The 21,962-nt window shown below is 36.3% G+C and overlaps 1 protein-coding gene across 2 annotated transcripts; it reads right to left on the bottom strand.

Annotated features, from left to right (window-relative positions):
* Nucleotides 1-511: 511 nt before the first annotated feature.
* On the bottom strand, nt 512-20,242 carry LOC122040676 (multiple inositol polyphosphate phosphatase 1-like). Of its 2 annotated transcripts, XM_042600096.1 has the most exons (13): nt 20,085-20,242; nt 19,300-19,387; nt 7,746-8,045; nt 5,285-5,443; nt 4,330-4,470; nt 4,189-4,245; nt 2,809-2,947; nt 1,824-1,925; nt 1,514-1,734; nt 1,387-1,428; nt 1,126-1,255; nt 994-1,046; nt 512-918 (listed from the first exon to the last, which is right to left on the bottom strand). In XM_042600096.1, exons 1-12 carry the CDS (start codon nt 20,198-20,200, stop codon nt 1,021-1,023), a joined length of 1,521 nt encoding a protein of 506 aa, XP_042456030.1. In that variant the 5' UTR covers nt 20,201-20,242; the 3' UTR covers nt 512-918; nt 994-1,020. The 2 variants fall into 2 exon arrangements, 1 of the variants encoding a protein (XP_042456030.1); XR_006128691.1 differs by having other exon boundaries at nt 994-1,255.
* Between the last annotated feature and the right edge of the window lie 1,720 nt (nt 20,243-21,962).

Below are 21,962 nucleotides of genomic sequence, written 5' to 3'. Positions count from 1 at the left end.
CCTTCCATAATGTGTGAGACTATCCTGAAAAGCCTGTAAAATAACGATTTCACCCAAATGCATTACAAAACACTTGTACAAACAATAGGGTACGCCGTTTCTTATCACTTAGAAAGTTCATTTGCAATAGCAATTCCATTAGCAATTTGATTAGGAAGTAGATCAATTGTGTCCCATGTGCGATTTTTGCCATCGAATTCCTCAAAGTAAATATCTACCCTTACAAAAGGAGGAGAAGGATATAATTAAGTTGGTCATCACATCACATATTTACATAATTGAGCAAGTGTCAAATTTCAAAAAAAAACCTGAAGAATTACCCTTTCATATGATGACTAATTTGATTTCCTAATTTACTCCCTCCTAATAGTGTAAAACAGTCGTAGAAGGACCAATAGAAAATGGATTTCACCTTGCAGAAGAAACTTTGAAGAAGAAACAAAAAACTTCGAAAAGAAATTAAGAGTAAAGTACGATAGCAAATTGAAGATGATACAGACATCAAAGCTGATGAATGTTAAAAATTGAAAACAATTTTACGTCTGACCACCGTCACAAAAGCTTACTGAAAGCACAATCAGTTGAAGTACATTTGAATCATGCGAATGTGATTATATAAATATTCATCAGGTTCTCATTTGACAAAACTAAAAATATAATGGTGATAACATTGGTTCTTTTAGACGGGATATAACAAGACACTAGTCCAAGAGTAACTAGGTTATTGTAAGGGTGCAAGTTGAGATATCAAGGCCAAAAGTGCTGTACCAGCTCCCAGATAAATGTGGAGTTGGATCAAACACATTGTGGGGATGGATCAACGGTATATTCTCAGCTGGTACAAGACATGAAATTGTTTTCGTAGAGCTAAATTAGAGTTAAAACAGAATTTTAGCCAGCGGTCAACGTGCTTCCACTCTGAAACAACAAATTAGCTAAATCAAATTTCACAATCTAACTGATGCTACAAACTGATGGCACGAAGAAGCCAACCTTTGCGGGCAGCCAAATCTCCTTCGATCAAGTGAATGATGAAAGTCCCTTGCCTGCAAAGATCCATAAGTATCCAGAAAGGTCACAATTCGTTTTTCTGGTACTCATTGACTGGTTTGGTTGTTTTTCTACCTAGTAAGTTTGACAATTTGCACATGAATGAACAAGGCTTTTGCGGCTCGGACTCCGATTCTGGCAACTTCATCTTAATGGTGCAAACAGAATTGAAATCATGCACCAGATGAGGATTGACAATTTTTTCCTGCACATATGGTATCGACGTTATTAAAAAAAATAGACAAGAGGGTTTAGGAGCATAGTTTCAACACCATAAAAGAACAAATGAAGGATGCTTGCAGCGAGAGATAGTAGAAAATAATCTTTAAGTCATACCTTGAAATCCTTAAACTGACAAAAATCTTTCTGGCCACAACCCTGTAAGGAAAATGTGTCACTTTATATGACGTTTATTTGTTTTTTTTTTTTTTGTTATGAAGGAAAGGATTAAGGTATTTCTTACAGGCAAAGGAACAGCAATTTCATTGTGGAAGACTCGCACAAAGTACTCAGCTCTTTGGTCTCCAGAGGACACTATATTCTTAGAATTATTGCCTGAACACTTGTACAAGGCCAACATATTGTTCCCAGCAAAAGGTGCTATCATACTGCCCTTCCAATTTCTTATGCTGGGTGGCAATGGAGGAAGGCTTAATGGTTGCTCCCTCTGAATTTGCTTAAACTCTGGAAAATGGACAATATGCATTACTTTTGTGTGCAAGGATGGAGATTTACATAAATTTAAAAAGTAAAATCAGATATAAAAACTTCACCAGATTCTTCAAGAAATAGTCCAAGCAAACATGTGAAAGGAACAACTGTTTCTGCATGTGCAAAGCGTAGTCTTGCCTTCTCAGGAGACCCAGAAGCCATTTCTGGAAATCAATTAAAAGATAAATTAGTTAGTTAAATGTTGAAAAAATGTCTACGTTATCATGTAAAACAAAATAGCAGGTGGCATCATGGAATCACAAAAAAGAATTCGACATCTCAAAGATGAGCCTAGTGGAAGAACCACAATGGATGTGAAGCAAATATATATATGTCATGAGAAAAAAAAAAAGAAGACTTAAAGATTCAGGGACATCAACAGAAGTTCATAGCTGGCCATACGATTATGACAGGTTTTTGCTCTCTCAAATCCTTTTTTGCCATATCTATGTCAATTATTTTAATATTTAAGAAATATCTAGAGCAAAAAGGTTATCTATGTCAATTATGACAGGTTTTTGCTCTCTCAAACCTGACATTAATTGCTCGTCTAGAGTCTATAAATGTAACCTTTCTTGGCAAAAAAGGTTATCTTGCATAATCACTTTTCAGAGCCATATCAATTTCTTGAAATCTTTCTACATTTAAGAAAGGATTTGAGAGAGCAAAAACCTGTCATGGTTGCACCTTAGTCAGGGTTGAACAGCAAACAAGATCTTCCTAATTGTAAAATTAAAGTCACAATGAATGTAATAGACTTGGTACATTATAATTTCCTTCTTTCAGAATTTTTATTTTCTTGATCAAATATATTTACAATCAATTCTGGAGCCTACACCTCAGGCCCATGCATTACCCGCAATCCTAGGGGAAATGAAACTGAAATGTCTACATAGTAGTTAGGATCCAGGCATCCAACATAGTGATGCACATTAATCTTGCTAGTGAGTTAATTCTCTATGAAAAAAATATGCTTTGTCATCATATTAAAGATGAAAATATATAGCTTCAGTAAAATAGAAGGATTACGATTTAAGTTTATATTACCTTCTTCAGAATTGATTGTTTTCTCCATTGACTGAACAACATCTTGAAGCAGCGGTAATCCCATGCGATAATTAACAGATTCACCATAACCCTTTAGCATAAATACCTCCAAGTCATCTGTCCACTCAAGTAAAGAAACCTGATCATGTAAAAAGTATATTAGTACCTGCAATCATGCACTAAAATAACTATATGACTGAACAACAATGAAAGAATGATTGAGATCCAGATGATCTAGTAGATCTACAAATTCTATGCAAGCAAATAACAATCAAATAGTTCCTCAACAAAAGACATAAGATGGTAGAATGCTTTCGAATATGATGCCTGTGATAAAGGCCTTTGTTTCAGCACATATCTAAAGACACATACAATGATGGTGCACATGACTCAACTACAATGTATTCTTCCTCCTTGCTCTTCTCTTCTCATCCTCAAGTTTGCTCAATCTATTGTTGCTACAAATAAGATCTCCCTCTGCTCATAATCACATCACCACATCAGCACCACCTAGACAGTCCAATCACTGCATCCTCTACTGCTCACTAGATCTCATGTGAGCATGAAGGAGTCATCAATAAGCATTGTCCCATATATCTTTTCGTCTAGATCAAAAGTATTGCCACACTAATGCAATACAATATTTCTTTCCCATGTTTTAGAAATCCAAAATAAACACATATAAATTACCCATGAATTACAATCTCCTGGGCACACTTCTGCTAGTATAGAAATATTGATTACTTGAGTTATTGGTCACTGATTCAGCTAGATCTGAGAAAATCTACTTTAAAATTCACTTTTTGGAAAAAAAATTAGCATTCTCAGTCGTTTAGAAAGCAATTATGGCAACTGCAAAAATATGATCATCATAATGATAATTGAGAAATTCTCTTTTCAGAATAAATTAGCATTCTCAGTCATCTAGAAAGCAGTTATGCTAAATACAAATGATGAATATCAAAATGTTTTTGTCCTCACTATTTGTAGCCTACTAAAGTAGGTCTAACTACTAAATGTTTGAATGTGAAAGGATATATAGGATTCACCAAAGTTGGCATTGTCCAACTCCACGCTAGTACCACAATGTATTAGTATTTTGAATCTTCATCCCTGTGAAAACCACAACTCATCCTTCCTCTATCCTACCCAACCTTCTAATAATTCTTTCTCCTCTCATATTTGCCACCCTAATGAAACCTCATTCTATTGCAAGATTTAACAGCACTAACTGAAAACCTTGGCCCTCTATCTTTTCAATAAGCTGTCATACTTCATAACCTGTATATCTACGAGAATACTATCGCATGAAACAAAAGCCCACTTTGTTTTTCAACAACTCAGATCAACTTTACTACCTGGTAACCAAATAGGGCATACCTCTGAAGGATTAAAAAGGCTGCAAGCTTGATTAGTTATGTCCAGTACAGATGCTTCCTGCAAGTCAAATAGGAACATCAACTAATATGATGAGAAGCTTGAAGCATCTAACAAGAGCTAACAACAATGAACATCTATTACCTGCTTACAGAGAAACCAGAGGGATTTAACATCCTGATTTGTAAAATTTAATTGATAGCGACTGATCAATGAAGAAACAATCTGATCTATAACAGGTTCCTTCATCATTTCAACTTCAGGCTCCTTATTTTTCCTATATTTCTGAAAAGAAAGAGCATGAGAAACTTATGCCTCACAACACATGAATCAAGGAACCCTACAAATTTGCTGTTTGTCACATGTACTATAATATGGATCACATGTTAAACAACAAACAGAAGGGAAAAAAAATGGAACATGCATTTATTTCAAAATCATTATAAGGATATTAAATAATACAGTAATTACAAATATACTGTTCGAACTGATAAATGTATCTCATTCATCTGTAAAAAAATTTGAATTGTTTATTTGTCAATTTGACCAAAAACTCATAAAACCTGCATACAGAATGTAGCAAAAAGAGCTATCACTATCAGGTTGGTGTGCATAGAAGCAGGTAATATCTGTAGTTTTATATGGTTCTATTCATGCTCATGCAAACGAACATGAATTAATATGCATGCAAACATATAGATAGTTCTCAGTCAATTGTTGACAATGAAACTGAAATCTAACTGAAAAGAGATAACAAGAAAGTAAGCTTGAAAGGCTATTTACTGAACTAGTGAAGTTATGCTACCATTAGTAGGAAAAGGAAGGTTCATGATATGAAAACGAGCTAGAAAACAAAGATCAACAATCCATCTAGTGACAAGGCCATCATCACCATCTAAAAAACCAAATGTTAGTTGTGCTATGTGAGTACCTGATAATGCATTTCATCCAAATCTATTTGCAACCCAGAGAGAATTTTAATGATATCATCACATGTCCTAGTTATAGCTTGTAGAGATTTAACATAACACAAGGTTTCTTCTTAGAGCAAGATTAATTGTTTTATACATGACAATAGATGCAGTGAGATCTATTGCACCTTGTATGTTTCGCAAGTATCATAAAACCGTAGATGCAAATCGCTAGCTCGACTCTCACTGACAATAGAAAAGGCCCGATGTTGCCCAGGTCCTAGACTGCCTTTCCCAGAAAACATCCCCATGCCAAATGCCACAGCACTAGCTGATGCTCGAGGGACCTGATTCATTAGGGAAATTTGTCAAATTGAACAGAATATAACATAAACATACTTTACAAGAATCAACAGTCATACAGCTCATGATAAAATATAAGTTGGATAAATCTATGCCAAATTGTCGGAAAGCAGTAAAAAAATTCTATCATAGCACTGAAATAGGAAGTTAGATTCAAAATAGGATGTCATAAACTTGTCTCATTTGTTGAACAACATTATTCGACTCACATGAATGGTATTCATAAGAACGGAACCAATAACTCCATATAACATATAAGTATAAAACATGCACATTTGAATCCAATGCTTAAACATTCATTCCATGCCAATCTGCACGCGGGCTAAAAACTTCTTTGTGCCTACTGACTATCAAGTGAAATTGTTTGAGAAGTAAAAACCAACACAACCACTATAACCATTGCAACAACATCACAGCTATCACATTAGGCTTCTATGATGATGGCGATGGCCACAACAACATTAGAACCCACAAGCAACACTTTAGAAAGGTTTGTGATCGCTGCGACAACCGTGACAACATCAGAGCTTTAGCACAAGGCTTCCACAAGTGACATGAAGTGACCACGACAAGGGCTAGGATTTGATACCGTCTCTTCTCTTCTTCCTTCTTCAATTTTCTTACTCTTCTCCTCCTCGATTCATTCTTCCTCCTAGGTGTCTTCGGCACCACTCATTGGCATGCCTACCAAGGCACCATAACATCTTATTCCAATTGAGAACTAAAACGCCTACTTGAAACGAGATTTCAACACTCGTTTGAACTTATTCTGTAGTTAAGAAAACTTATGGATTACCTTCTACATGAGCCTAAAGCTATTTATTTTACTAATTTAACTTGTTCTTAAGGAATTTGCTAATAACCTCTTCAACACATCCATTGCTTTAATCAAGGGAGTGGAAATCTTATTAAAATTTAAAGGATTTTTTTTTTTAGGACAGAATTTTAACCAACATATTTTTGCAAACTCTTGAACTATTATTACAGTCTCTCTCTATAGTTGTAAAACTCTTGAAGACAGAATTTTAACCAACATATTTTTGCTTTGGATGACTAATAATGCATCTCATTGAAGTGTTGGCCAGATGAATAGTGATTCAGCCAATCCTACTTAGAAGTTGTACAAATATTATGTATAGTACACGTTAAACCTTTTCAATGGTGTACCACACCTTTGTAATACCAGTTTTCTTATGTTAATCTCCATTTTGTTAAGTTAATTTGAGGATGGGAAAAACACTTCACTATTAACCTATACATCAATATATGTTATCGTTTAAACCTTCATCATCAAACTGTATTGGTGATAACTATTTTTAGTTGGTTGCATGAATCTTATCCTTCGTTGTATGCAAAGATATGTTACTAATAATATTAAAATTCATTAAATAAATTTTTTGAATTCATTAATATTTTTTGGTCTCCTTCTACCATTTACAACTTCAATTCCAATAGATTTAGCACTTCTAGTTATCAAATATATTGATCGGCTTTGATAATACATTATAATCTATTTTCTCATTTTATCATCTAGTGAAACTGCACCTAATTGCTTTCAAATATTTTATTTTTTATTTTATTCTTAGTAACTCAATACATCCACTTTAGTATCTTTATCTTACTAGATTAACTTTGCTTCCTAATAGCCCAATGCTTACAGTAGAGCAATCCAATTATCCTTTTAGCCAGAAAAGAGAAACAAGATAATCATACAGGGCTCTAGAAGTTCCTTTCAATTTGGCTTTCTCACTCTTTATCCTATTAATGATATCTTCTTCGATATTTCCTACTTCTTGAATAATATATTCAAGATATCTAAAACTCATTCATAAGAATTTCAGATACATCAATCTTCACTATTTTATTGATTTATTTCTTTTTACTAAAACTAAATTTTATATGCAATTTTTTTGTTCTACTTATCTTAAAATCTTTAGTTTCTAAGGGTTTTTTTCTTCCATATTTCAAGCTTCAATTTTAATCTAATTACATTTTCATACGAACAATATTAGTTGCAAATAGCATATACCAAGGAGGTTTATCATGAATGTGATTGATTAATGTGAAATGATGAGAACATAAGAAAAATGTATCAATTTAAATACATGAAAAAGCCACTTTATGGTTGATGTTTTCTAGAAGATGAAACACCATAACTAGATATCACAATTTATGAATAATCAACAGACTTATCACCACCCTTAACACAAGCTTTTGTAATATTAAAACAGGAAATGGAGCATCATGTGAGTCAGGAAGATGATACAAAGTGAATAAATAGATAACCTGGGTTGCCCTTATGTGGTAGGTATCAGGATGATACTCTTCCCCAAAAAGTGTTGGAAATCTGTCTCTTATGCGAACTCCTAGCTGATACAGTTCAACTTCCCCCTTGCTAATTAGTTCTCCGCCTTTCCCTCGACCTTTCCATGGAGATTGCCATCCCCATAACCAGGTTGGAATTTTCTGCAAAGCATCCTCTTCTAGTATTTGCTTAGCATCAGTGACAAGGGCTTCCAAACGAATTGCCAATCCGTCCAACTCTTTTATTCGCTTCTTGGTAGGCGAACGGGTTCCATGCCTTGCCTATTGATTACAAATATCAAGAAAAATGCTAATTTCAACTTAAAAAGCTTCAATTCTAAACAAAATAGCATGTTATATTTTTCAATAACATTCAATGCTAAAAATTTATCGAGAAAAAAGTTTTTTTTTATTGAGATCCCTTAGACAATATTTGGATAAGGTTGTACAATGAACATTTCCTAACATACTACATGATGGTTTAATTCCCTACAAGAAAGATCAACTTATTATGATGAATTAGCCACCAAAAAATTATTTAACCGTTTTAAACTTTTACAAATTATCACATTTACAAAGTAACAATAACTTCAACAAGTCAGAGATATACATCCTTTCCCACAACAGATACATATGCCAGATACTACAATTAGAGAACCTGTATTGCAATGAGGAAGAAACAAATAATGGAAAATAGAAAACTAGAATTAGAAATTTTACATTAAAGGAAAGATCCAAAAGAATTGAATACATAAGGCACTGGATTTGACCTCTTTGTTAAACATGGTGTCATTTTGGATGGCATATTCATCTACAACACTCGAATCACTTAAGCAGAAATAACCAACTGGTTTCAGCCTTGTTGAAAATACTGGGTTAATTAGATATCAAGTGTAGTGGGTTTAGTCCCACATTGATATGTTTAGGATTTTTTCATGGGTCTATGTATACCCATGTACATGATTATTTCATTACGCGACATAGTATTTACCTATCCCTAAATTCTACATCATCCTAGAGCCAAGCTTTAAAGATTGGGATTTTTCCAAAAGATATAGGCCTCTCGAAGGGATGTTATTGTCACCATCTTCCCAAGAAATCTAAGCCTCAATCCCTCCTCCACATGATCATAATGCCATTGTCTCATATGTAGTTTCAGTTGGAAATCCTTGAAATGGATGTGGCCATCTTTAAATTACAATGCCATCTCATGGAAAACCTAAGGAGCAAGCCTAGGCATTAGAAATCCACACATCAACTCCTACTGCACTCATTCAAGTGTAGATGAGTTGGGGGGCTAGTGATTGTAAGAAAGATTTTAGGGATGAAAGTGATGTTGTATTGTTCTCATGGCGCACATCAACTTCTACTTCACTCATTATAGTGTAGATGAGTTGGGGCTAGCGATTCTAAAAAAGCTTGCAAGGATGTGTGAGATGTTGCATAGTTCTCATGGTTTGGGAAGTGTGCCAAACTCTTCTTGTCTAGTTTGGCTCATCAAGAATGTAACTCTAGCTCCCATCATCACTCATCCGAGGGAGTATTTTCCAATTCCCAAATTTTGTCCATTGTGATCGAAATCTACTTCTTGTGCATTTTGTTCCATTAGATATATCTTCTATGTCTACTTTCAATTCCTCCACATCTATTCTTCTACTGTCTACACTCACCTTCTTTTGGTCATGTTGTGAGGATTATGTAGCCATGTCTTCCTCTTCCATCCACAAATTCCAGCCAACCTTTTATGTTGTTCTTCCTTAACACCCTAGAGTGTATTTCTTTTTCTATCAGTTAATATGTTGATATAATTGTCACTTCAAGAAGAAGCTCACTTGAAAGATTAATTACTCATATCTCTCTCTATCCGTTCTCTTCCCTTTATTTTCATCAGTGTTGATTTGAGGTCAATGGCATTGTTGGATGTCTATTGATCTTAGGTTGAAAGGATCATTGCTACAACAAGATCAATCAATTATTTCCAAGGCTTTGTTGATTGAAGGTTGCATTCTTCATTGACTTCTTAAGATTTATTTTGTTTGCATGTGAATATTATATTTTCAATTCATTATGATCATGCTTTAATTGATATTTTTAGTTCTAACAAACTGAAGATAGATAGTATAAATGTTTATGACTTTATGTTGCAGCTTGAAGTGGATTGTTGAAGACGTTGGGTTAACTAGATATTAGATGTAGTCAATTCAGTTCAGTAGTACGTTTAGGTTTAAGATTTTACAATGAATATGCATATACCCATGTAATGCAATGGTTATCTCATTGAAGAGTACAATACTTTTCTATTGCCAAATTCTACAATCTTATCTGATCTAATTGCAATCCCTGGAGCCAATATCTATCTACTCATGATGTCCTACTGAACAAGTCAGCAACGGACCATGCATATCTAGTGAAACATTGTACTTTGACAATGGAACATGGTTATGTTGGTGCGGTTAGCACTAACGGTCTAACTCAGGTTTTGATGAATGACAAATCAGGTTAAGTTAGGTTTGTTGTTGTCTGAGACTTTTATCAAGTGTGCAGGAAAAGTCCAGCTAGGTCGACGGGCTGACCGGATAGCTGGCGAGAAGTCCAAGCGGGTCGACGGGCTGACCGGACGCTTGGCGAGAAGTCCAGCTAGGTCGACGGGCTGACCGGATAGCTGGCGAGAAGTCCAGCTAGGTCGACGGGCTGACCGGATAGCTGGCGAGAAGTCCAAGCGGGTCGACGGGCTGACCGGACGCTTGGCGAGAAGTCCAGACGGGTCGACGGGCTGACCGGACGTCTGGCAGGTAAGTGAGGTAAGTCACTGGAGGGGAGTGACTGCGAGGACGCGTTCCCAGGTAGGGAACATTAGGCGTCGATCCGGCTTAGATCCATTTCGGATATCTAAGTCGAGATCGTGACTAGATTCCGATCTCGGAAAGACGGAATCTAAGTCATACTTTTTCTCATCTATAAAACTGTGCTAACATTCTTTTGCTGCAGGGTACATTTGCCTCGGACTAACCTTTTCTTGCAGGAGAAGGACTTTCTGGAGAAGAGGGGTCCGGGCGCCCGGAGGGGATCCGGGCGCCCGGAGGTCCGGGCGCCCGGAAGGGATCCGGGCGCCCGGAAGGCAAATTTCATCCAGCCGAGTCGTCGCCACGTGGAGCATCATGGTTTGTGCAGCTACGTCACATTCCAGGCGCCCGGAAGGGATCCAGGCGCCCGGGACAGCATATAAAAGAAGCCCCAGGCAGAAGCTTCAGAATCAATTATCTACTGAGAACTTTCGACTGCTGGTCCCGCTGCTCTACGTTCCTGCGACGCTAACAAAGCTCCGACAAAGTGCTTCTTCGTTTTTGGTTAATTTTCTTGTCGGTATTACTTTGTTTCATTAAGCATTTCCTGTATTCATTTTGTAATTATTATCGAATTGCTAGTGATTGCCCAACGAAAGTGGTCAAGGACCACGGGCCTTCGAGTAGGAGTCGTCACAGGCTCCGTAAAAAACAACTGTGTCTACTTTACTTTTCCGCTGCGCTAATACTCTATATTTTCGAATCGATATTCACCCCCCCTCTATCGAACCTATCGGTCTTACAAGTGGTATCAGAGCAGGTATCGCTCTGATTTGGTGCAACCACCAATCAGACAGGGGGTGAAATATTTTCTAACTCCAAACTGATATTATTATCGTTTTGGAAGATTTTTTTCGTTACACTTAGAGTTTCTATTTTTTCCCGCACTACTAATCCAAGACGAAGTCTTGGAATTTTTTCTAGTTAATTTAGTGTGTGCAGGATAAGATGTCTCAACAAGAAGGCTTCAGCACAGTTCGTCCTCCCCTATTCAACGGGGATGATTTTTCGTACTGGAAGAGAAGAATGGAGGTCTACATGAAGACAGACTACGACCAATGGATGAGCGTCACAAAGGCTTATAAAATTCCAGTAGACAACTCCGGGAAAATAATAGACCCTGAAGAATGGACAAATGATTTAAAGAAAAAGGCATCAATTGAAAACAAAGCCATCAACACTCTACACTGCGGACTAACACGAGAAGAACTGAACCGGGTCGGACCGCATGAAAACGCTAAGGAGCTCTGGGATAAACTGATCGAGCTGCACGAAGGAACAAGCGACGCGAAGGTAACAAAAAGAGATTTGCTGTTAAATAAAATTTTTAATATAAAAATGCAGGAAGGAGAAACGGCAAGTCAACTCCACGCGAGGATCAAAGATATCCTCAACGGTCTCCACGCGATAGGACACCAAATGGAGAACCGAGACTTAATAAGGTACGCGTTAAATGCTTTTCCACGAAATAATTTGTGGGCATCAATTGTAGATGCCTACAAAATTTCAAAAAATTTATCTAAATTAAAATTGGATGAACTCTTTTGTGAATTAGAACTTCATGAGCAAACTAACGCCGGGGTCGAGAAAGGTGTAGCTTTAATTGCAGGTTCCTCTAAAGAAAAGAAGAACAAACCCGAATCTGAAGAAGATTCCGATCAAGACTCTGAAGACGAAGAACACCTGGTGAACCTGGTAAGGAAAACCAGGAAAAAGAGAAACTTCAGCAAACAGGATCTTCAGAAGATCAGTTCGCCAACCGACTCAAGAAATGTCACATGTTTCGGATGCAACAAAAAGGGGCACTACAAGAACGAATGCCCAAGATTGAAACTTGACAAACCAAAGTCAACAAAGAAGAAAGCCCTCAAAGCAACATGGGACGATTCCTCCTCAGACGAATCGGAGGGAGAAAGGCAAAAGCACCAAAGTCACCTCGCGCTGATGGCTCGCGAAGCTGAAACGGAAGACGAATCAGAGGAATCGGAAGACGGGTCCGAACCCGAATCGAGCCACGAGTCCGCACTCGTTTCCGAAGGTTCCGAAGAGGTATACCGAAACTTAAATCATAAATTCTTTAGAATTATCTCGTGTTTAAATAAAAAATTAGTTAAATTGGAAAATGAAAATAAATCGCTTCTTGAGGAAAATCAAAACCTCAAGGAACAATTAAAAAATTCGAATTCAACTCAAGACCGAACACTTGAGGAGGAGAATTTATCATTAAAAAGTGAAATTAATAAGTTAAAAGAATTGTTGGAAAAATTCACAACAAGATCTAAAAATTTAGATTTAATTCTAAATAACCAAAAGGCATGCTATAATAAAACCGGGCTTGGATATAAGTCAAAATCAAACAAAACCTTTAAATCATTATTAACCCAACACAAAGCAACTAAACAAGCTTGGGTCCCGAAAGCGTGCTTAACCACGCAAGTAGGACTTAATCAATTCTATATACCTAAAGATAAAATACATTATATAAACTTGAATAAATCAGATCAAAAACTAAAAAATAAATTTAACTTAAAATCAAAATTCAAAACTCAACAAAATTTAGACTATCACCAAGTTGATTATAACTATAAAAAGAATCGACACAAACCCAAAATCTAAATTAATGGCCAATAATTCAGGGGGAGGCTCCAGAATAGCTGGCACCTCCAAAACTAACATACCCGACAGGGTAATCAGGATTAGTTAAAAAGAGACCGAGGTTAACTTGACTCATGGTACTGGTGAAGTTTTTGGATGATAGTACGTTAGGGAAGCTTGGGCATCGCATGTCTAGAAAGATATGGCTTCGATCTGGTGCATTTGGCCAAGTGGAACTGACCGAAGCTACCCTTAAACGAATCCTAACCAGTTAGACCAAGATTTAGTACTAAGTTCCGTGGATAGGACTATTCGGAAAACTTCGAAAGGTTGGTTACTTCTAATGATGTCCCTGTGACTCACCAAGCTTAGAAGTTTATCCGAAGAATGCCTATTTGTGGAAACCAAAACTAAATCTGAATCTAACACAAGTTAAACCAAAAGTCTGTAATCAAACCAATTTCATCTCACAAAATCATAAGATTCCCTGATTGATAATATAGATCGGGTGAGATGAATTAGGCTAATTTTAAGTTTAAAACTTAAAAATTATTTTCAAAATTCTTAAACTTAAAAATTAATTTCAAAAATTTTAATTTTAAAACTTAAAAATCATTTTCAAAAATTTTAACTTAACTTAAGTAATGATTGATTAAAAAATTGATAAACTAACATAAATCCTACTTGTTGTAGGAAACCAAGTGGATTTTGGACAGTGGTTGCTCCAAACATATGACTGGAGATCACACCAAGTTCACTCAATTAACCTACAAAAGCCTAGGAACAGTTGCCTTTGGAAACAACGGTAAACTCAAGGTAATTGGTATAGGTAATATTGAATTAAACATAGATTTCATAATTTCAAATGTTCTACTTGTTGAAAATTTTAAATACAATCTTCTGAGTATAAGTCAATTGTGTGACACTAGGTATAAGGTAAAATTTCTATCCACAGAATGTTTAATCAAACATCTAGATAATCCAACTATAAGCCTAAAAGGCTTTAGGAAAGACAATATCTATGCCATCAACTTAACCACTTCTTCAGTCAAGTGTTATTTAACGCAAAAAGAAGAAACCTGGTTATGGCACAGAAGAATGTCACACACCCATTTCAGAAACATAAGTAAATTAAACGGTCTAGTTAGAGGCTTATCGAAATTACCTAACTTAGATTCAACAATATGTAATGCTTGTCAACAAGGCAAACAAACAAAATCTACCCACAAACCAATTAATGAATCCCAAACCAACTCAGTCCTAGAGCTTTTACACTTAGATTTATTTGACTCCCACGGGGTCAAATCAATAAATGGAAGTCTGTACTGTTTAGTTATAATAGACGACTATTCTAGGTTCACTTGGGTCAAATTCTTAAAACATAAAGATGAAACCTTTGAAATTTTTACGAATTTCTGCAAACAAATTGAAAATGAAAAAGGCATAAAAATTAAAAGAATCAGAAGTGATAATGGAGGAGAATTCAAAAATCATAATTTTGATAAATTTTGCCTTGAAAATGGCTACCATCATGAATTTTCTTGCCCTAAAACTCCTCAACAAAATGGAATTGTAGAAAGAAAAAATAGAACCTTACTTGAAGCATCTAGAACTATGCTAAATGAATACAACTTACCTAAATATTTTTGGGCAGAAGCTGTGAGCACAGCATGCTATGTACAAAACCGAATAACACTAAACAAAAACCACAATAAAACATTTTTTGAAATATTTTACAACAAGCGACCTAATATAAAATACTTTAGGGTATTTGGTTGCCCAGCCTTCATCCTAAATACTAGAGAACACTTAGGCAAATTCACTTCCAAAATAGAAAATGGAATTTTTCTAGGTTACTCTCTAAATAGCAGGGGCTACAGAATTTATAATAAAGTCACTTTAAGAATTGAAGAAACCACCAATGTAAAATTCAAAGAATCCAATCAAAACCTAGAACAAGCCCAACTACAACCAGTTGACTCTGTTCACGAACATATCAATTCTGAGGGAACAAACCAAACCCAAATTCATGAAGAAGAAGAACAACTACAAGAAAGTCAACCGCCTAGAACCATAAGAGTCAACCCAAACCATCCTACCAATCAAATAATTGGTGACCCAGACCTGAGGGTTCAAACTAGGTCATCTTTCAGAAACCTAAGTCAAATCTCGTTAATCTCAAATATTGAACCCAAAACTGTAGCTGAATCTCTACTTGACCCAGACTGGGTCATAGCTATGCAAGAAGAATTAGCTCAATTTGAGCGCAATGAAGTTTGGGACCTAGTACCTCCACCTACCGATAAGAAAATAATAGAAACCAAATGGGTATTTCGAAACAAATTAAGTGAAACTGGAGAAATTACTAGGAATAAGGCCAGGTTAGTTGCCAAAGGGTTCAGTCAAGTTGAAGGTCTTGACTACGATGAAACTTATGCCCCGGTAGCTAGACTAGAGTCCATTAGAATGTTACTAAGCTATGCAGCCCATAAAGGATTCAAACTATACCAAATGGATGTCAAGTCTGCCTTTCTTAATGGATTGATAAAAGAAGAAGTGTATGTAGGTCAGCCGCCAGGTTATGAAAGCCTAGAACACCCTGATTATGTCTACAAATTAAAAAAGGCATTATACGGACTTAAACAGGCACCTAGGGCATGGTATGAAAGACTAACCTCTTACTTAACTTCTAAAGGGTTCAATCAAGGTCAAATTGACCCAACACTATTTGTGAAATCAATAAAAGAAGATATTTTTATAGCTCAAATTTATGTAGATGATATCATCTTTGGTTCAACCAATTCAGAATTTTTAGACGAATTTACAAACCTAATGGAACACGAATTCGAAATGAGTCTGGTAGGAAAATTAACTTATTTTCTAGGGTTACAAGTCAAACAAACAAATGAAGGAAATTATATTTATCAACAAAAATATACTAAGGACTTACTTAGAAAATTTGGAATGGAAAATACTAAAGAAATAAAAACACCTATGGCCGTAAACACAATCCTAGATGAGGATCCTAATGGAAAATCAGTAGACTTAAAACATTATCGGAGCGCGATAGGTAGTCTACTTTACTTAACTGCAAGCCGACCTGACATTTTATTTGCAGTTAGTATGTGTGCTCGATACCAAACCTGTGCTAAAGAATCTCATTTGACTCAAGTCAAAAGAATCTTTAGATACCTAAAGGGAACCACAAATGTAGGTATTTGGTATCCTAGGACCAACAACTTTGAATTAATAGGATATTCTGATTCAGATTATGCTGGATGCAAATTAGACCGCAAAAGCACAAGTGGTGGATGCCAACTACTTGGTCCATCCCTTGTCAGCTGGTTTAGTAGAAAGCAACACTGTGTTGCACTATCTACAACTGAGTCAGAATACATAGCTATAGGCGAGTGTGTTGCACAAATATTATGGATGATGCATACTCTAAAAGATTTCAACTTAAATATCACAAATGTAAAAGTATTAATTGATAATATAAGTTCGATTAACTTAACCAAGAATCCTGTACATCATTCAAGAACCAAACATATTGAAGTTAGGCATCACTTCATCAGGGATCATGTTACTAAAGGTGATATTGAACTCAAGTACATTGAGTCTAAATCAAATTTAGCTGACATTTTTACAAAACCACTCCCTGAAAGTGAATTTAGCAACTTACGACGACAATTAGGGATGTGCTCAATAGACTAGGAAATTTCAAAAATCCTTTCAAAAATGATTTTATCAACTTATAGGCTAAACTTGTGTGCTTTCAAAATTTCCATTTTAGACTTTCAAAAACAGTTTTGGCCTTAGACTAGGTTTACATCCTTAGAAAGCATGTACCCATAGGTTGAGTTCTTGATCATCTCACCAACACCCTAGGATTACCTTGCTTGTGTTTGACAAACATAGAAAGGGGTGAGATGCATAGGCCATCTGTCTGGACTTAAGATGCTTATTTCAGTGCATCAGTATAAGTCCGGACGTTAAATACAAATCAAATATTAATCAGATTAAAGTTCATCAGTCAAGTCAAACACTGACTGATTACAATTAACTTAATCTGACTAACCTAGTGAAAACTACTGTCTTCTGATAGTTAGTTAGTACCTAATTGGTTAGACAGCTGGTTGAAGATAGGTATCAAATTCAGGGGGAGAAATATAACTATTTAGTTTTACAAATTGAGTTTTAAACTTAATTTTGAAAATCAAAGTTTAATAATCTGTTTAAAATTGTGAAAATTTTAAACTCACAAAATTTGTTTAACCTTTCAAGTATTTTAAACCATGATTTTGAATCTAATATTTTTAAACTTTGAAAAATTTGATTTTGAAAAACATATTTTAATACACCCTTGAAAACTAAAAGTAAAGATTTAAACTTAATCTTACTTAATTTGAAAGATAAATTGAGCTTTCTCAATATTAGTTTCCTTGATTTTGAAAATTGAATCTTAAACACCTAGTGTTGAAAAATAAATTTCAATTAGTTTTGAAAAATAGACCTTTCAAACTTAGTTTTGGAATTTCGGTTTTGAAAACTTATGTTTAAGTAGCATTTCAAAGTTAATCTGATCTTTTCTTGGATTTAAAAACTCGGTTATTTTTCAAAGTCTTATTGTTTTCAGTAATTCTCACTATGTTTGTTTACCCTCGGTTTTTGATGTATGCGAAGGGAGGGTTAGGTTGGTTAAGTTAGAGCAACTTAATGCAAACTTAAAAAAAAAAAAACTAACTTAAACCTTAAAAATCATGCTTGATTCTTGCGTATTTTTTCACTAACTTAACCTCCTTGTCATTCCATCAAAAGGGAGATTGTTGGTGCGGTTAGCAATGATCTAACTCGAGTTTTGATGAATGACAATCAGGTTAAGTTAGGTTTATTGTTGATGACTTTAAGTGTGCGGGAAAAGTCCAGCTAGGTCGACGTGCCGGATAGTGGCGAGAAGTCCAAGCGGTCGACGGGCTGACCGGATTGAAGTCCAAGCGGGTCGACGGGGTGACCGGATGCTGGCGAGAAGTCCACTAGGTCGACGGTGACCGGATAGTGGCGAAGTCAAGCGGTCGACGGCCGACCGGACGCTGGCGAGAAGTCCAAGGCTGACCGGACGTCTGGCGGTAAGTGAGGTAAGTCACTGGAGGGAGTGACTGTGAGGACGCGTTCCGGGAAGGGGACATTAGGCGTCGATCCGGCTTAGATCCATTTCGGATATCTAAGTCGAGATCGTGACTAGATTCCGGTCTCGGAAAGACGGAATCTAAGTCATACTTTTTCTCATCTATAAAACTGTGCTAACATTCTTTTGCTGCAGGGTCATTTGCCTCGGACTAACCTTTTCTTGCAGGAGAAGGACTTTCTGGAGAAGAGGGGTCCGGGCGCCCGGAAGGCAAATTTCATCCAGCCGAGTCGTCGCCACGTGGAGCATCATGGTTTGTGCAGCTACGTCACATTCCAGGCGCCCGGAAGGGATCCAGGCGCCCGGGACAGCATATAAAAGAAGCCTCAGGCAGAAGATTCAGAATCAATCATCGACTGAGAACTTTCGACTGCTGGTCCCGCTGCTCTACGTTCCTGCGACGCTAACAAAGCTCCGACAAAGTGCTTCTTCGTTTTTGGTTAATTTTCTTGTCGGTATTACTTTGTTTCATTAAGCATTTCCTGTATTCATTTTGTAATTATTATCGAATTGCTAGTGATTGCCCAACGAAAGTGGTCAAGGACCACGGGCCTTCGAGTAGGAGTCGTTACAGGCTCCGAACGAAGTAAAAAACAACTGTGTCTACTTTACTTTTCCGCTGCGCTAATACTCTATATTTTCGAATCGATATTCACCCCCCCCCCCTCTATCGAACCTATCGGTCTTACAGGTTATTGTACGTACATTGGGAATATGAACCATTCACATTTATTTATTCTAACTCTTGCTACAAAAATAGGGCATAATAGAAGCCTACTTTGGCAGGCGTTAAACCTGTTTTATTAGAAATTATGGAGGTAGTATTTCTAATTTAACTAGCAAAACACCCGACCATTTCTGATGCTAAAGAGAATTTACAATAACAAAAAAGCCAACTTATGCATAACATTACCACAAGATTCAAGTGGACTGGTTCACATCCATCAGGTATAGCAGAGGATGAAACATCCACATCACTAGCCTCTCTTGCAATCTCATATCTGCAATTAGAAATTTTTTAATTAGCATTAAAAGATAAACTAATCCTAGTTGTCTGAGTTCTTGCAAAGTCACTGACTTGATCATTTCTGGTCCGTTCATATGCATCTGCACAAACTTAAGGACATAACAGGGATATTGAATCACTAGAAAAAGTCCTTGACAAAATAAATACTACAGTCCACATCTCACGTTATTTGCAATTCCAAAATCTGATAGTTTTCCTGACTTTTAAGAGTTCATAGTTTCTAACGAATGGGGACAAGGGCAATGAAATAGTACAAGGAAATCTAGAAGTAGTCGAAGCATGACTGCCCTCTGCAAATCAGATCCACGTTGTATAATAAAGTTGCGGTAGCCATCTTAGAAGATAGTTATTGTAGTCTCATGGATCATGCATGCACTTTCGAATGAATTCAGATTTTCAGATTCATACCTAAAGATACAACAAATTTCCAGTTACCTTAACCACTCATGAATGACGATTTTAGCTTTTTCCTTACTGAATATTAGGTGTTTGGGGATTGATTTCTATGGTTCAATAGATCAGGAAATGTTACTCGATCTTATCATCCTATGAAGATTCCATTGATTGAAATGTCACACATCGAATGGTGAATCAAACGATTCTGAAAACATCTACATTAAAAGCCAATAAATGATGAAATTAGGCTTCGATTCCGGCCAGAGAGTAGGGACCTGGTGACGGTGGAGAGATGGCGGCGGACGTCGAAGGTTTCATCGGCCAGCGAGGTCGGAAGGAGGAGACTGCAAGAGAGGAGAAGGGCGAGGAGCAAGCGTAAAGAGAACGCCATCGAACGTCGTTCGCGAGTATTCTTCTCGCCGGACCTTTTAAAGCGGTCGCCGATTTGTTACCGGATCCTGATCCGTTATATATAACAAATATATTTATTTTTAATAAATACATACCAAAAGTCATCTGTAATACATATAATTGTAATACTTGTACATCATTACATCGTATACCACAACAAAATATAAAGGAAAAAAATTGAAAATTCACCTCTTGTTATTATTGTCATAAAAAAGTTCTTCATTTTCTTTAAAAATTATTAAAATAATATCTTATATATAATTTCCTATCTAAAATATCTTTGAGCAAAAATCAAAATGACACCCTAATTTAATAGAAACATCATATTAGTATTTTTTTTTTTTTTTTGGAAAGAAATCAAGAGTGTATCTCTCATAATTTTATCTTAAAAATATCTTTGAATTAAGTAGGATTCTAAAGTGTAAAAGCTAGTGGGGAGTTATTATATATTGTAGAAACTACATTCTAACTTTTACATATTTTATTATGATTAAATTATATTTATTTGAAATGTAATGAATATTGTTGAAATATTATTTTAATTAGGTTATAGAAAAATAAAATCAAAATAATATAAAGTCATTATGGTCGAAATTAATATGTACCAAATAATATTCATTTGAAATGTAATAAGTGTTATGGAGTTTTAATAATTTATTTTGCTTGTTGAAATAGAAAATAGATGTCAGCTTCTACAATTGTAGAAACTAGTTTGTTCCTGTATGCAGTCAGTGAAGATGGATAGTTGGTGATGTGTCTTACCAACTGATCACGAGAGAACCTCAACTTGGAGGAGTTCCATGCCACGAGCGGCCCCGCCATGTCAAAGAGAGCAAAGGGAGAGGAAAATGTCAATAGATGGGCTAGGAAGAGGTCTCGATGCAGTCACACGTCAAATGGGGAGGCTCGGTAATTGCGATTCAAGAACACTAATGGAAGACAATCAAGAGCAATGGAAGAACTTACTTGCGTGGGAAGAAGGGACCCTTTATATATTGTTGTTTCTCCTAACACGAATATCGAGATATGTTACTAAAATAAAGCCAACCATACTGAATCCTACCACCTTTCCTAATTAAATCGTATTGGTCGATTATGCATGTAGATTGTGAAATGGAAGCATCTATTATACAGGCTGCAAAGAGAATATTCCCTGATAGTAGTAACACATGGCGTTAAAAAAGTTATTGGGTCAATGACAATGCCCCTTTTGGGGACTTTAAGGGGCCTGATATGCTCTAGTGATGTTTCATCAGTGGCCTTATCACTTTCTGTTATCCGATCGGACCTCTATTTCAAAAAGGTCCGATCGACTATAAGTGACTAAGTATCAGTGTGATTGAGTTAACTTTTGATGATTCGACCCATCAAGTAGTTACCATTTGCTCAGTAAGTAAGTCTAGTCGGACCTTAAGGATCGCAAACCCAACAAGCCAGAGTCCAATCAAACTAGAGGAGAAAAGTCAAGCTTATTGACTCCACGGTCAATCGATGGAGAGCGTACTCTCGGAACCTTACAGGGGCAGTGTTCGCTCTGGCTTTTTAGGGGAACCTATCTAGGATTGTCCGAGTGTTTTTTTTAAGTGTTCGACGGGAAGTCTAGGAATTGCATCCTAGCTTACTTCCCCTCTCTCCTTGACGGGTTAGGCTAATCTTCCCAATCTTCCTCTATGGGCTAGCTCGAGGCCGGGCCGCTTAAATAAACTCCTTTAGGACTTTGATCGCCACATCCCTCGGGATTT

The sequence above is a fragment of the Zingiber officinale genome, chromosome 2A, assembly GCF_018446385.1.
Source record: "Zingiber officinale cultivar Zhangliang chromosome 2A, Zo_v1.1, whole genome shotgun sequence".
In the NCBI taxonomy this organism is placed as follows: domain Eukaryota; kingdom Viridiplantae; phylum Streptophyta; class Magnoliopsida; order Zingiberales; family Zingiberaceae; genus Zingiber; species Zingiber officinale.
This window is presented reverse-complemented; position numbering and strand designations above follow the sequence as displayed.

Bases quoted from the DNA above. Each gene is read 5' to 3' on its own strand.
- LOC122040676 (XM_042600096.1), bottom strand. From the start codon at position 20,200: ATGGCGTTCTCTTTACGCTTGCTCCTCGCCCTTCTCCTCTCTTGCAGT. The intron at 1,256-1,386 runs GTATGACTTAAA...CCATATGTGCAG, and splicing joins GTCAGTTTAAGGATTTCAAG to GAAAAAATTGTCAATCCTCA. The intron at 1,047-1,125 runs GTAGAAAAACAA...GGATCTTTGCAG, and splicing joins CAAATTGTCAAACTTACTAG to GCAAGGGACTTTCATCATTC.